This window comes from Pinus tabuliformis, chromosome 7, assembly GCF_031772625.1.
Source record: "Pinus tabuliformis cultivar Carrire ecotype Pingquan chromosome 7, CPIR1, whole genome shotgun sequence".
NCBI classification, from domain to species: domain Eukaryota; kingdom Viridiplantae; phylum Streptophyta; class Pinopsida; order Pinales; family Pinaceae; genus Pinus; species Pinus tabuliformis.
In genome coordinates, this window is record NC_142293.1 from 365,479,010 (window position 1) to 365,496,127 (window position 17,118).

General features: G+C 35.7%; 1 protein-coding gene across 1 annotated transcript; it reads left to right on the forward strand.

Moving 5' to 3' along the window:
• The first annotated feature begins 15,796 nt into the window (after window positions 1–15,796).
• On the forward strand, window positions 15,797–16,882 carry LOC149247488 (transcription factor MYB87-like). The gene has a single exon (XM_089444345.1). The coding sequence runs from the start codon at window positions 15,797–15,799 to the stop codon at window positions 16,880–16,882; it is 1,086 nt and encodes a 361-aa protein (XP_089300471.1).
• The last annotated feature ends 236 nt before the right edge of the window (window positions 16,883–17,118 follow it).

The following is a 17,118-nucleotide window of genomic DNA, read 5'->3' on the forward strand; positions in this document are numbered from 1 at the left end:
CTCAAAAACACCAAAGAAGGAGGTTCTCTAAGACAAAGGGGCTCTACTCTAAATAGGATAGCTTAGCTCCAGAATCAGATAGTAAAAATTCCTCGGAGAATTAATTAAATGAATTTTTATTGGTGGAATTTGGAGCATGCTGTAGGAAATAATACATTATCCACACTGAAGAAGGAGTTGTGGACTTTGAAGGAGAAATCATCAGTGCTCTTGATGAGTTAAGGAAGGTCAAAAGAAAAAATATGCAACTAAAATAACAACTACATCATGCTGAAGAAGATATGTATAAATTAGACAATGAGGAGTTTTCTATAAATAAAAAAACTTGAAGAAGCCATTAATAGTAAAGACAAATTAACTCTTCAACTAGAAGAAAAACAAAAAACATGTGAGAAACTAAAAGAAGAGAATAAGCATCTAAAGGAGGAGTTTTTTAAGGTAAAGAAGGAGATGATCTCAAATGCATGCAAAGAAAAAATTATGTCCCTAAAATTCAAACTAAAAGAAGATAAATGAAAAGAAGAAGATTTTAATGATTTAATCCATGAATGGGAAGAAAATCATTAGAGTCTCGAGGAAGAAGTCGTCTCTCTGAGGCAATATCTTGAGAGACTAGAGACAATGAAAGGTGTAAATGAGAAATTTTCATAAGCTACAAGAAAGATACATCATATTCTGAATGACCAAAGGTCTCCAAAAAATATAACAGGTATGGGATATTCTAAGGCATAGGAATCTTCTATAAGAAATATGGACTTTAGGTCCGCATGTTTTGAGGAACCCCTGAGCTATGAAAATATGATTTAAGGGATAATCAAAGAATATAGAATGGTAGCATGCAAGAGAGGATCCCATCACTAGAATGAGAGTTCCAACTTCTGAAAAGAGTCATACCAATGGAAAATGAGTCAATTAGCAAGACAACATAGGTACCTTCATGAACGAACTCATGAATCTTCCAACTACAATTACTCTAATCTGTTTTATGGTCACTGTCATAAATTTCATATATTGGGACATAACATTATTGATTGTAGAAGAGTCAAACTTGAAAGAGATGAAAATTTTAAATACAATAAGGCTAAACATTATAGATCTCAAAACTTCCCTTGTAGAAATAGAAATTTCTTCTCTCCCTAATGAATGATGTTGAATTATTAAAATGAAATAATTTTGGGCATAAGGTGAGTGAATGCAAAAGCAGGTCTAAGAATCCAAATAAATCCCAAAATAATTGGCAACCAGCCTTTCAAAAGGACAAGAAGAATTGGAAACTCAAGTCTGGAAATAACATGGTAGATGGACTTACTGTGTCAGCACATAATCAAGAACAAATGGTATGTGGATAATGGTTGTTCTAAGAATATGACTAGGGATAAGAGAAAATTCATGTCGCTAAAATAAAGACGAGACGAGACTTCATCCAAGGGCGAGGATGAGGAGAATTGAACCTTGGATGGAAAGACACATAAAGGGAAAGGTAATAAATCCCAATCTAAAGCAGAATCTAGTCAAGGGGGATAAGAAGAAAGACTTGTCTAGAATCAAGTGCTTTCACTGTCATGAATTTAGGCACTATTCCACAAAGTGTCCACACAAGAATACAAGAAAGAATACCTCAAGATGATAAATAGGTGAAGATTTGGCTTCATAGTTCAAACATGATTTTACTCTCATTGCTTGCACGGCGAGAACAATGATGGGAAGCGTGTGGTACCTCGACAGTGGTGCCTCGTTCCATATGATGGTAATATATATTTCTTCAATGATTTGGAGGAGAAAAATCTCCAAATGAACATCGAGATGGGAGATGATGGAATGTATATCAAATCAGGATTGGTACAATGACCTTTCAGAGGGAGTTAGGCTCCCCTCTTAGGCTCAAGGATGTGATGTTTGTTCTGGGTCTAAAAATGAATCTTGTTTCCATTGTAGTTTTGGAAGACCATGGTTATGATGTGATCTCTAGTAAAGGGAAGGAATTCCTCAAACACATAGCCATGGGAAAGGTGAAGAAGATCAGGATTCATGTGAAGAACCTCTACAAGCTAGATGTGGAGGATTGTGCTGCATTGAGGACAAAGGTAAAGAATGTGCAAAGGCGTGATGCCAGTGAACTTTGGCATATAAGACTTGGCCATTTACATCATGACTCTTTGAAGATCATGCAACATATTATAACATGCCTCCCCAAAGGAGCACTAGAGTAGCAGGACACATGAAAAGGGTGTTCCTTGGGAAAGTACACAAAATCCACTTTCCATGATCGAGATAACGGAGCACATGCAGTCCTTGAAAGGATCCACTCTGATGTTTGTGGAACTTTCTTGATAGCCTCCGCTACTAGAAATAATTGTTTTTCCATATTTATTGATGAATTCTGACGAAAGTGTTGGATCTTCTTCATGCAGAAGAAGGGCAAGACTTTCTCTAAGTTCTTAGAGTTCAAGGCACTGGTGAAGAAAGAAATGAGCAATAAGGTGAAAGCTCTCAAGAGCGATAATGGAGGTGAGTACATGTTGAATTAGATTAAAAATATTTGTGCAAAATTTAATGTTCCAAAATAGGAAAAAATGTGATATGCAAGAAAATAACAAGTTTGACCACAAAATTGTAAAACAATTTAGTAAACACCTAGAACAGTAAAAAATATGGAAGCAGTTTAGTAATTTTATTATAAATTGGTGCAAGAGTACAAAATATGGAAGGAATGTACCTAGGTTTTCCTCAAAGGCAAGTGGAGCAAAGCCTAGGTGAAGCAATGAAAACCTTTAGCTACAATCGACTGACCAACTATTGCACTGTGCAGTCCCCAACATTTCTACATTTTCTACTACAAAGATATGGTTGAAAACCCCACCTCTAGTGGTTATGAAATTATGCAAATCTATATCTCTTCTCCTCAGGAAAACCCACAAAAACCAATAAGTGTTTTACCTTGATTTTGACCTCCCAAAATCGGCCCCCAAAAGGCACTAGTCCCCAACAATTCTACAATTCCTACTGCAAATATATGGATTAAAACCCCACTTATGATGCTTAGAAAATTCTGTAAATTTATATCCAAGCTCCACTGAAAAGACCCATAGAACCCCAGAAGTGTTTTGCCCTGATTTTGACCTCCCAAAATCGATCCCCAAAAGCCCTACGCTTTCCAATAGTTGTTGAAGCATGATGTTTGTCAAACCACAAGTAAAATATTCTCCAGACACTCCCGAAATGTAGCAATAAAATCCACAAGTACTTCTCTTATTTCTCCTGGCAAGTAATAGCCCCAATGGTTGAAACTCTATCTCCCACGTATGCCCAGTTTCCTTCTTCTGCATTGGTCACATAGTTTGCAAAATCATTCTTGAATATTGTTGCCACTTATAACCCTAAAACTCATCCAATATGCAACAAATATATTGAGCCTTCTTCTCCTATTTTCTCCCTTCAATATCCCTCTGAAAGAATGTTGGAATGGCCACACTAGATCCATTACTGTGTCCTCTAGAAATATGCACTACTGGGGAAATCTGAATACAAATGCTGGAAATCCCTTTACAACAATGTTGGAAATTCACCCCCCCTAGTAATTCCTTATTCCAAGTATTATTATCAAATCCATGTTGCTTTAGGAAGAACTTATTAACTGGAATGTAGATCCATAAGGAATTATGTCTAGACAAGAGAGTCAGGATGCTTACTCAAGCATGATACCAGTCTTTAATGGGACAAACTATGACTTTAGGGAAGGTATGATGGAAGCCTATCTTATGTCTCTAGGAGTATATGTATGGAGCTCGGTATTGGTAGACCATGTTGTCCTTGATGTCCCTCTCACATATGCATATGGTAAGAGATGTATGGAAACAATTCTAAAGCCAAGAATTCCATTCTCTTTGGCCTTAGTCAATATGAACTTGTTAAATTTATGCAATATAAATTTGCTAAGGAAGTCTATGTCAAGCTCAATCAATGCCATGAAGGAGATGAGAAATTCAAGCAAGCCAAACTTCAAACCTTCTGAATGAAGTTTGAAAACTTAAGAATTAGTGAAGAAGAAAGCATAGTAGAGTACTTCCCTAGAGTTGATGAAGTAACCAATAGGATTAAAGGGCTTGGTGAAGCTATAAAAGAATATATTATTGTACAAAAGGTTTTAAGATCTCTACCTATGATATTTAATGCCAAAATTGCTGCCATTGAAGATATGTCTGATCTAAAGTGTCTCACAATGGACCAGCTGCTAGGTACTCTCACAACTTATGAGATAAGAGTAGGAAAAGAGAAGTTTGAACTAAAAGAGTCAACATTCAAGGTGTCCAAGAAGGCTAAGTAGAACCAAGATCATCAAGATTTCTCTAGTTGCGAGTCTAATCAGGAGTTGGCTCACTTTGCCATGAAACTGAAGTGTGGCTCAAGAAGGTAGAAAGGGAAGTTTCCCTTCAAATGCTTCGACTGTGGAAGAGTCACGCATTTCTTGTCCAAATGCTCTTATAAATAAAAGACAAAAAAGGAAGATAAGAAATATAGACGTAGGACTCAAAAGCACCAAAAGAAGAGGCTCTCTAAGAAAAAGGGGTTCTACTCTAAATATGATAGCTCAACTCTAGAATCAGATAGTAAAAATTCCTCAGAGAATTAGTTAAATTATTTTTTACTAATGGAATTTGTAGCATACTGTAAGAAATAAGACATTACCGACACTGAAGAAGAAGGAGTTGTGTACTTTGAAGGAGAACTCATCAATGCTCTTGATGAGCTACGGAAGGTCAAAAGAAAAAATATGCAACTAAAATAACAACTACAACATGCTAAAGAAGATATGTATAACTTAGACAATGAAGAGTTTGTCTATAAAAAAGAAAAACTTGAAGAAGCCATTAATAGCAAAGATAAATTAACTCTTCAACTAGAAGAAAAACAAAAAACATGTGAGAAACTAAAAGAAGAGAACACGCATCTAAAGGAGGAGTTTTTCATGGTAAAGAAGGAGATGATCTTATATGCATGAAAAGAAAAAATTAGGTCCCTAAAAGTCAAACTAAAAGAAGATAAATGAAAAGAATAAGTTCTTAATGATTTAATCCATGAATGGGAAGGAAATTGTCAGAGTCTTGAGGTAGAAGGTGTCACTCTGAGGAGAGATCTTGAGAGACTAGAGACAACGAAAGGTGTAAATGAGAAATTTTCATAAGGGACAAGAAAGATACATCATATTCTGAATCACCAAAGGTATCAAAAAAATATAATAGGTATGGGATATTCTAGGGCATAGGAATCTTCTATAAGAAAGATGGACTTCAGGTCCACATGTTTTGAGGAACCCCTGAGCTACGAAAATATGCTTTAAGGGATAATCAAAGAATATATAATGGTAGCAGGTAAGAGACGATCTCATCACTAGAACGAGAGTTCCAACTTCTCAAAAGTCATACCAATGGAAAATGAATCAATTAGCAAGACAACATAGGTACCTTCATGAACGAACTCATGAATCTTCCAACTACAAGTAATCTAATCTATTTTATGGTCACTGTCATAAATGTCATATATTGGGACATGATGCCATTGATTGTAGAAGAGTAAAAGTTGAAAGAGATGAAAATTTTAGATACAATAAGGTTGAACATTATAGATCTGAAAACTCCCCTTGCAGAAATGGAAATTTCTTCTCTCCCATAATGAATGATGTTGAATGCTTCAAATGAAATAATTTTGGGCATAAGGTGAGTGAATGCAAAATGAGGTCTAATAATCCACATAAATCCCAAAATAATTGGCAACCAACCTTTCAAAAGGACAAGAAGAATTGGAAACTCTAGTCTGGAAAGAACATGGTATATGGACTTACTCTATTAGCACATAATAAAGAGAACAAATGGTATGTGGATAATGGTTGTTCCAAGAATATGACTAGGGATAAGAGAAAATTCATGTCACTAAAATAAAAGGATATAGGGAACATTGTCACCTTCAACAACAATGTCCCAGTAAGAATCAAGGGTAAGGGCATAGTCAGTCTTGATGAAAATACTAAAGCCCAAAATGTGTTGTATGTAGAGGGTATCAAGCATAACTTCCTAATGTGAGCTGGAAGTGTGATAATGGCTATAATGTGACCTTTTGATCCAAGGGTCGTGAGATTTCAAATGAAGAGAATGGAAAGTGAGTAGGAAACGAATTCTGAACTCACAATAATGTATATGTGTTTGGTGACTTTAGAGTGAGTTGTTATTTGAACAAGACGAAACAAATATGGAAGTGGCATAGGATGCTTGGTCATATGAATTTTGAGAGCCTCATAAAGGTCAGCAAGATAGAAGCTGTAAGAGGATTTCCAAGTCTAGCAAGGCTTGCTAATTCAATCTACAAATCTCTTCAATTTGGTAAGCATAAGAAGACTCATTTCAAGACAAAGGAATCCACTTCATCTGGACCACTGTAACTAATTCACACAGATATGTACGGCCCAACCAGAACAAAAATCCCAAGAGGAGTGAGATATTTTATGTTGTTTATTGATGATTTACTAGAGCCACATGGATAATTCTCTTGAAAGAAAAATTAGAAGAACTTAAGAATTTCAAGAAATTTAAGGCTCAGGTAAAGAATCAGAAAGATGTAAAGGTCAAATTCTTAAAATGAGATAGAGGAGGAGAATAAACTTTAAGAGAGTTTGAGGAATTATGTGAATAGCATGAAATAACGAGGCAATATATTGTGGCTAGAACTCCACAACAAAATGGAGTAGTTGAGAGAAAGAATAGCATAATCCAGGAGATGGGAAGAGCTATTATGGATGAAGTATATGTGCCTCACACCTTTTGGGGATAAGAAACACGAGAAACAATGTATCTATCAAACATAACACAGCTCATGCCTAAAAGTGATAAAAATCCCTACGAGTTGTGGAAGGGAAGACCTGCATCGTGAAACACTAATCTTTATCAAAAGAAATGATAAAAATCCTAGGAATTTTGATTCACGGTTCGATGAGGGTATATTTATCGGGTACGCTGCTCGAAGGAAAGGATACAAATGCTATAATAAAAATACAAAGAGAGTTGAGGATTGGATTGATAGTAGTGGATGAAATAATACCACAATGTGAGGCCACCAAAGGAAACATGAACTCATATGGTAAATAAATTTCAACCATCACATCCTCAGAACATGAAGAAATAGAGTTAAATAATGAAGATGGAGTTCAATGAGCACAACTACAAGGCCCAAAACACTGTCCAAGTATGTACAAAAATAACATCTTGAGAGTCAAATTTTTGGATATCAAAGACTTGGTGTTCATACTAAGAGGAAATTTATTGGTAGGCCAAGTTGTGCAAATCTTGCTCTCTTATCCTGAGTTGAGGCTAAGGATCTTAGTCAAGAAAGTGAGGATAAGTCCTGGGTGAGAGCTATGAATGAAGAGTTGGATCAAATCGAGAAGAAAGACACTTGGGATCTTGTTCCAAGACCCAAAGGGAAAAATTTCATAGGAACAAAATGTGTCTACAAAATAAGCTAAATGAGCAAGGTCAAGTAATAAGGAACAACTAGTCTGCAAAGGGTATGCCCAAATAGAGGTAGTATACTGGAGACTATGGATTGTGGTATTCTAGAAGCAAAGAGTTTAAATTTAAGGCCTATACTGATGCTGATTGGGAAGGCAATATTGATGACAGGAAGATCACCTTTGATGCAACATTATTTTTGGGAAACTTCTTAATGTCCTAGGTCAGTAAGAAATAAGACTCCATTTCACTATCAACTACAAAAGCAGTATAATGAAGATGATACTTGTTACTCACAAATTATTTGGATGAAGGAGACGTTGAAGGACATTATAATAGAGTTCACTTATCCAATTCCAATCATGTATGACATCACAAGTGCAATCGACATCTCTTAAAATCCTTGCATGCACTCAAAGACCAAACACATTCCTATTAAGTTTCATTTCTTAAGAGAACAAGTTGCTGCTAATATTGTCCGACTTGAATATGTGGCCACTAAAGAAAAACTAGCAGACATATTTACTAAGCCACTTGCAAGGGAACCGTTTTTGTATCTCTCACAAAAGATAGGAGTTATGAATCTTCCTCACAAATGAATCAATTACAATGAGTGTTGGCAGCTACACAACTTGAAGGATGAATTGAATCGTAGGTTCCGGTGGTTCAGGGGGATATTTCAGGAGATTCCTTTCGGTTGACGACAAAGGGGGAGAATATTACTAGTGCTAAGGATAAGATCAATGATGAATAAATCTATGCCTAGTTTCAGGAGGAGCTTAATGTGTTTCAATTAATGCCAAAGGGGGATATTGGTAGATATTTGACAATATCTAGATGGTTGGTGGTGCTCTCTATGTCGACATTGGCATCAACTAGAATAACAATAAGGATAGAGGCAACATTTGTTGGCATTGATGTGCACGATGTTCAGGGGAGTCCCATGGTTGTTGTAGTATTTTGTAGAGAATCATCACAGTCACTGGCTTACTAGAGAAGCCATAAAAAGATGACTATGATGGTTAGGAATTCCCAGAATTTGGAGGTATTTCTTCCCCATGTGTTTATTTTATATGCTCTTGATTATGGTATAGTCGGATAGTGCTCTTGAAGATCTTTACAATGGTATATTAGAATCTATAAAAGGCCTTATGGATTAGGAGTGAATTAGTCAGTTGAAGTTTGTAGACATAAAAGTTCATTCGCTTAGTACTTGGGTAGATTTTAAACTAAGGTCGGGACTTAGGTGAGTCGGGCGTTGTCGGAGGTCAGGCTAGATAACAGAGTCAATAAGAGAACAAAGCACTAACCCCACCTTGACCACTAACCTGTGTGGTACCAACTCTATGTCGGTAGTTGGTAGTCAATCAAGACGAGAGTTGGGTCTAGTCGAACCAGTTAGAGGTCCGGCAGGGCAACAAAGTTTAGCAGGAAGAATAAAGCCCTGACTCCCGACCCCCGACTTGTGTGAGACCTCGATACAAGAAATGTAGCAAATGACATCAACGTGATGTGGCAGGAAGTTTTGGCATTTTTGGATGGCCTAGTGGACCAAATTTAGGTGAAAAATGTCACCATGCATAAGGATCCATGTGGCTTGGATGATGTCAACATGCCATAAATTGATGATGTGGGAGAACCTCAAAGTTTACACCAAGGGTTTGTTTTTTGAAGTTTTTCTTGTGTATTTTGTTGTCGACATTGAAGGAATACAATGGTCCCAAAACAATGGAAAATGTCCCTATTCAGGTGTACAGAAAATATAGGGGTCAAGTCTAATATAGGTGCACAAGCAGGCAAATCGAGCCAAATCACGACCTCCCGACCAACATTGAAAGGTAATTCCAAAGAATTATTTTCACATGGTCTTCTTGTCTTATTGGTGACTTCATTAACCATGGAAGAGGATCAGAGCTAGTGACAATATTAATGGCGACTAGAGAGAACATAGAAGAGGAAACAAGGAACTCCTTTGGAAGGAAAATTTAGTGGGCCTGATTCAAATGGAAACTAGCTTTCCCCAATCTTTTATTGCACTCCATGAACAAGTAATGGAAAAGGTGGTGGGGAGAAGAAGAGATTGACTTGAAACAAAAAAAAGCCATGCTTAAGGTATTGTTTTTTTCACTTGGATCAGTTTGTAAACATGGAGTTCATGATTTTAGTAATAATTAATTCTCAGCATAGGGAATCACTTAGAAGTTCATCCTCTGGATTAAATCAGGTGTCGTGACTGAGAACACAAGTTACAACATAATGGGGAGCCTTCCTGAAGTGTGCAAGTGACTTGATTGAGAAACAACATATCATACCATGTTGCAGCACACCATCATGTATAAGAACAATAAAGACAACATCAGTTACAGTGCAAGAAAGAAATAAAATAGTGGAGAGCAGTTATGCATAGGTGGGGGAATGCAAAATAGTGGGGAGTTATAGTGTGCATTGTTGTGGTTGTGTGACTAAGTTAAGCGTCATTGAGAGACGATGTATTATAGGGCTGAGACCTGGGCTAGGTAAGAAGCAAAGAGCCCAATTTGAAGGAGAATGGGGGAGTTGAAAGAAAGGAATTGGTACTGGAGAAAACCAAATTTGTATTTCTAAGTATATGCATTTGCCTATGTTTTAGTTTGAAAATTTTATGAAAAGTAGAATAGTGGCTAAAGTAGGTAGTTGCTTGCATTCATAAGAGATTGGTGCCTCTTGGAAAGTAGTGGCTTGCTATATTAAGGGGGTTGGGGCTCCTGGTGAGTGGATGCTCACAAACAAAATGATGTATCAAGTAGGTGTTTAATTTACATTATAACAACAAACAGATTGGCGTTTTTCTTCCCTTGGGTTTCCACATAAAAATACCCGTGTCAAGATGTGTATGTTATTCATGTGATGGATTGTATATATGTGTGAACACCTTATCTTGTTTTTCATTTGTATTGTGTATGAATTCTCTCACAAGTAACTGATTACATAGTGAAAATAATTAAAATACTTAGACTTGAAGTTTTAAGAACCTCACTATTATTGATTCACCTTCCCTCTTAATAATTCCTTATTCCAACAAAAAGCCCTCTATCCAAATTGAAATTAAGGGCACCAACAAAACCTCAAAGAGAGAGATGCAATACTCTAGGCCAACAGGACCAGACAAGTTCGTAAACTGCAAAATAAATAATCCTCTATCTGAATACAACCGAAGCACAAACAAAAACATGAAATGTCATTAGAACACAATACTTTCCATTCCTTAAATGCATAGAAAGTGGTAGAAATTATGTTTGCAAAACTAATATGGTTTTCCAACACGAAACTGTAGCCAAATTTACTCAAAATTAGTTGAAGAAATGGATTAGATTCCATGGAATAACAATGAAAATAATAACATAGAACACTTTGAAGGAGTTAAATACAACCATTAAAATTTCCTCTAATTTGAAAGATGACAAGGGATAGGTTACACTAATTCTTAAAGAAATTAAATTGTTCTTGAATACTGTAAGCTAGTGAGATTTGGACAAATTCATAGACTGCAAAGATAATAGAATAGTCATGTAACCATATATAGACCAAAAGAACTAATAAAACATAAAATGTTCATAACACATTACTATCTCCAAAACACATGGAAAATGCTACATCTTTTATTTGCTAAATCAAAGTGACTTTCAGAAAAGCCTCACCAAATTAATATTAAATTACAAAAAAAAAACAAACAAAATATCACTTAATGTATAATAATTAAACACTAATAAAAACCCTTTTAAGCATTAAAATTCAACCAGAAAACACTTGTATTACAAGAAAATAAGAAAGAGATTTACTGATACTTGAATACATTAAACCAAACAAACCAATTACCACCGTAAAAAGGAATACCTGACCAAAATTGCTCACCAATTAATAAACTAGAATCTCCAAAAATGCAAGTCATTCAAATAATCAATAAGCCCACTACGATCTGAAAAGAAACTATACAAGATGACATAACCTTGCAAATTCATTTCTTTAGAGTATAACATAAAAACTCTAATCCCTCCTCATTACTGCCGACTATATAATCTAGTTGCCACTTGTGGAGGCATGTGATACCTTAAAGGCACAAAATGTCTTTCTTCCCATATTATGAAATGGGCAAATCATCTTCATTATTAATGACCTCCTCTTTAGTTGCCATCTGAGGAAGCGTGTGACACTTTAAAGTACACAACATGACTTTATTGCCATACTAATAAGATTATGAAATGCGTAAATCATATTTAGCATTAATGACAACCTCTTTTAATAGAATGACATGGTTAACCAATCTGTTTACATTTGACTACTATCATTTAACATTATAAAAACAAAAGATGATACTAAAATCAACTTTCCAACCCTTCTGAGTAGTGAAATATTTAAATTCCTAATTAATCTCAATCCTTATAATAATACTTCAACTTATGGTATATTACGAAAGAATCTTCCAAGACATCATTGAAATAACCATACTACTTTTCCTTCCGTAGGAGTGGCAAGGGTCCCTGCTAAGCCTACCAAACCCAATGACTTGACTTGTTATAATAAAAGAAACTCGTTTGTTACGTATTACTAGCTTTTAGCACCAGTGGTACAGTGTTTGCTTGTGTATTTATCAATGTTCATGTGCTTGCATTTATGCTCTATACTGTACTCCTGGCGGAATAGGACGTCGGTGTCGGTACCGTGGGAAAAGCGTTGTCGATTGAGTGACAATTTTGTGCGGATGGCCATTTTTCATACAATTTGTTGTTTTTAATTTGATTGGGGAAGTGGTTGATATTTTTTTTGGTAATAGAAGTTTTGGCGAAGAATCTGGCTGCTGCGTTTGCGGCTGCGACCAAATGTGCACCACATTCCGAAGACCATGGGGTCAGAACGCAAAGAATATGGCGGCTGCGTTTGCGGCTGCCACCAAATGTGCACCACAGGATTGAAAAGGAGGAGAAATCGTCATATTGTTTGAACGTATTTCGTCATGGACGCACAGTCAAAGAGACGTAGAGAGTTGATAACTTACGGCCGAGCTATAATTGGAGAATGATTAATTACCCCTTCTTTGTTTCTGCATCTGCAATTTGATCGATTCTGAGATGGGCAGGTCAGTGAGGATGAAAAGCAGAACAATTCGCGTGAGGAAAATGGCGTGCACACAAGGGGCATCGGAAGGAAAACGCGAATGCGCCCCCTCAAATCCCACCAGACTAACGCTTAGAAAAGGGCTTTGATCACCCGATGAAGATAACTATGTCATGAGAAATGGACTGAAGCGCTGTTGGAACTATGTCGCTAGGCAGGCGGGTAAGCACCCATACCACTCTTATGGATTATTTTCATTTTCTTGATCACCTGCTTTATTCAATTCAATACACTCATGCAGCTGGTTACTATATCACATCCAATGCGAATGATAGGGTTTTTATTTATTTTTCGAATAGAGTTTTTAAAATTTTAACTTAATTATTATTATGAATGGTACAGATTTATGAATTTTTTTTTTTCAATAAAAGAAAAACGTTTTCTTTTCATTAATAGAAAAGAGAGTATATTCACTGAGATTTTCACTACAAAATATCATGGATTTTGTCTATAACAGTAAGTATCTTTTTATTATATTTTACAAATATCATGGATTTGTCTATAACAGTAAGTATCTTTTTATTATATTTTACAAATATCATGGATTTTGTCTATAACCGTAATTACCTTTTTATTAGATTTTACCTTTCTTCACTGACTAAAAAAATGAAAGTACATTTATTAAGATTTTCTATACATAGGCCTCAATTCTCATGGATTTTCTTATTTTTAACCGTTAGTATCCTTCTACTATATTCTATTTAAATTCAGTAAAAAAAAAAGGTAAATCACCTTCAATTCTACCAGGTCATGTAAACCCAATAAAAGTTGTCGGTACCAGCATACGAAGGATACCATAACATAATTTATCATCAAAAAAATAGGGAAAGGGATACCTATATGGAGTTGATAGATCCAACATTCATTAGTGCGTTTGGTACATGGCTCTGAGTCCATGCCCCTTTTTGAAAGAAGGTAATGCTGAGAAAATTGTTTGACAAAATTCTGATGTTTCTCATCCACTCGGATAGTATGTGGGGGTTGAATAGAGTGTACTCCTTGACCCAACCTATGATGCTCTTAACATCTTTATGTATAAAAATTTGTGCCATTCTCAGCCATTTGGCGAATATGAGGACAACCAAGAGGGCTATGATTTAATCTCTACTATTTGTTCCCTATCCTCCCTTTCACTAGAAGTGATAGCAACACCATGGCTTAAGTATAATGAAAACATCAAATCCACATCTACTTTGTTGGCATCCCCTATCAAAAAATCCTCTGGGATATATCCCCTTTATGTCCTTAATTTTAACCTTCCTCTTAGTGCGCACAACCTTCTTGGGTCCAATCTCTGCAAATTATGAAATGGTTTTCAAGACTACCTCTTGAATCACTGGCCTTTTGTGGTCGAATACCCAAGCATTCCGGTTGCCCCAAATGGTCTATATGGCCCAAAAGGGTAATGTGTGATGCTTACCTATGTTCTTGAACCATATATAGAAGCATGCTCTTAGAGAATTCTATGGTCCCGAATGTTCTATGAACAGTAAAGTCATTACCCTTGCTCACACTTCCATGGAAAATGTACAACCTATAAATAGATGGTCAATCTCCTCATTTTGATTCTTGGACATGGGGCAAATGCCATGGCCTTGAAATCCCCTTCCTTGCAAATTATCCCACATCTGCACTCTACTATGAATGGCCAACTATCCAAAACAAACGAGTTTTATTGGAATCTCCCAACCCCACACAACTTTGAACCATGTTTTATACTCAAATTCTCTCTCAACCAAAGGGAGAATGTTGTAAATATCCTTCACTCTAGGTTTTCCTTTCTTTTTTGTGCCTTCCCACTTTAGCTTTCACCAATGAATATTATAGAATATTCATAGTAATATAGAAATACTAATATAGAGAAATCAAAGGTTGAAATTTATCATAATTATTTAAAGAGGTTGAGATTTATCATAACTATTTATATTCAAAATAGTATATCCTTTTTGGTCTTTTAATTTAGAAACAAATCACATATAAAAAAATGTCATATGAAGTGATCTATGGTGTTTTTTGGACATGTGATATTCATAAGCCATGGCATTGCAATAAAGCTATTTACATATTAAGAATCTCCATTCCATTGTAAAGTGAGTACACTGTTTTGATGCTTATTATGGAGTGATTTTGGTTGACATTTACCAATCATTTATTTTTTATAGCTATGCTAGTACTAGCCTAGATCCATGTTGACTCAGAATTTGTCAAACAACTAGAGGATCAAATTTCTCAAGGTGAAAATCTTTCTCAAATTTTGCACTCAATTCTCAAAGTGCAAATCTTTCTAAAGTTTTGCAATCAAAAAATTGGTTTGCAACTTAAGAAATTTGCTCCCTCTAAGTGCTGGCAAATTTGATCAGTCTAAGTGCTTCACAAATCATAAGTTAAGATGGATAAAGAGTAGTTTAATATTTCTATCATAAAAATAAATTACTTAATTATAATTTAATATTTATATGTTTTTTTTCCTCTTCTATTAAAATATAATATGTTTAATATAGTTTGAGTTAATTTAATGATAAAAATATATGTACATTTATGTTTAATATAATTTGGGTTAATTTAATGATTAAAAATGTATATATATATATATATATATATATAGATATATATATAGATATAATTATATAATTTGAAATAGTTTAATGATTAAAAATGTATATAAATATATGTAAAATAAAATTTTAAATATGAAAAATAAACACAGTAAATTTAGAAAAAATTTGAAAATTGTAATAATATTCATATAAATAAATTATATTAGAAAATAATACCATAAAAAAAAAAAAAAAAATTAAATAAAAAATCTGAATTACTATCTAACATTTACTTGACAACCTTTCTTCCATACTAAATCACAATATGGAATTACAAATAGCCAAGCCATTAAAATTTACACCATACATTATACAGGTCTGCAGAGATGTGGAAAGAGCTGCAGGTTGAGATGGATAAACTATTTACAGCCGGGCCTTAAACGTGGTGCACTTTCAGTCCAAGAAGAGAGACTCATAATACACCTACAGTCCATTCTTGGTAACAGGTTTCTACCTCTGTCCATTCCTATGCCTTCTCTCAACGATAATTTTTTTCCTTTCTTTGAATGTCCATAACGTTTGATTTCCTGGCCCAAATTGTGCACGACAATGATAAGCAGGTGGTCTCCAATTGCGGCGCATTTGCCGGGACGCAGAGACAATGGGATCAAGAATTACTGGAATTCTTCCATCAAGAAAAAGCTCATGTTGAAACACAACGGCCCCTCCGCCAACAGCAAATCTAATTCCCCTTTCCAGTCCGATCAAATTTGTAGTACCGGTTCAGTTCATGATGTTGCTACGTCGTCTCACTCTGCGCAGCCGTACTTGGAAGTCATGTCCGTAGAAGGATACGAGCCACATGACAGCACCTTCAATATTGGAGAAAATCAGTTGTGTGTTCCACGTGTATTTGAATCAAAACAATATTTAGCATGGGATCCAAATGATGAGTTTTTAATTGGTCCACACACCATTAATACAGCTTTTATATCTCCCAGTCTGCAAGCCCAGGGTGTGTATAATAATTATAAGGCTGCAACATCATCGACATGCGATGAATTAATGTTAGAGTCATGCAGGACTACAGTACTATCTCATGAACTGCCTGGCTCCGCCGATAATTACCTTCTGGGCTCAACTGGAACCATCATCCCTGCTCTTGTTGAAACACGGCCATCGAAAGGACAAATTGAGAGCGGTGAGCTGATAAATGAAAACAAGATCATTATCGACTATTCGCCCTTCACAGCATTTAGTGGAATAAATGCGTGGAGCAGTGGTCATTCCTATTCAAATACTGCAGCTGATTTTACAGATATCAATTCAGAAGTTCCTTATAACAATGAGCTATGGGGAGTTAGAATCCTGGAAGATCTGGTAAGTGTGCATCATGAGAAGACTTCCCATGAGTCATGCCCGCCACTGAATTTCGTGGGCCAAGTTAGTGGGTCCCTAATGAAAGTGGTTAAGGATTTCGACGCTGAGGATGATTGGAAGGATTGTCCAAATTTGGCTTATGATGTAAACTTGGGTGTCCCCAGGTACACTGATATTAATAGCAGCTGGCAGAAGAGCCATCAGATCGAGAGAGGAGGGATTGGTGATCAACAGGTTTGCTCAAGAATTCCCATTGAAAAAAAAGCAAAATCCAGCAATATTTGGGGGAGGAAGTGGACCGTTGGAGATTCATGAGTAAGGATGGAGCCGGACAAGTTACAGTATGGGCGCAAGAAGACATGTGCAATATTAATGCCGCTGTTGCTTCTGGTGAGCCTCAAATATATGTTTGTTAAACTTGTTTTGAATCTTTTTCAATTTTTTTTCATGTAAACTTCATATATGGAGTGATGAAGTGAAAATATAGATTTTTGTAAAGTCGACAGGAGATTTTCTAATTATAAATCATATAAATGAAGTTGACTGTTTCA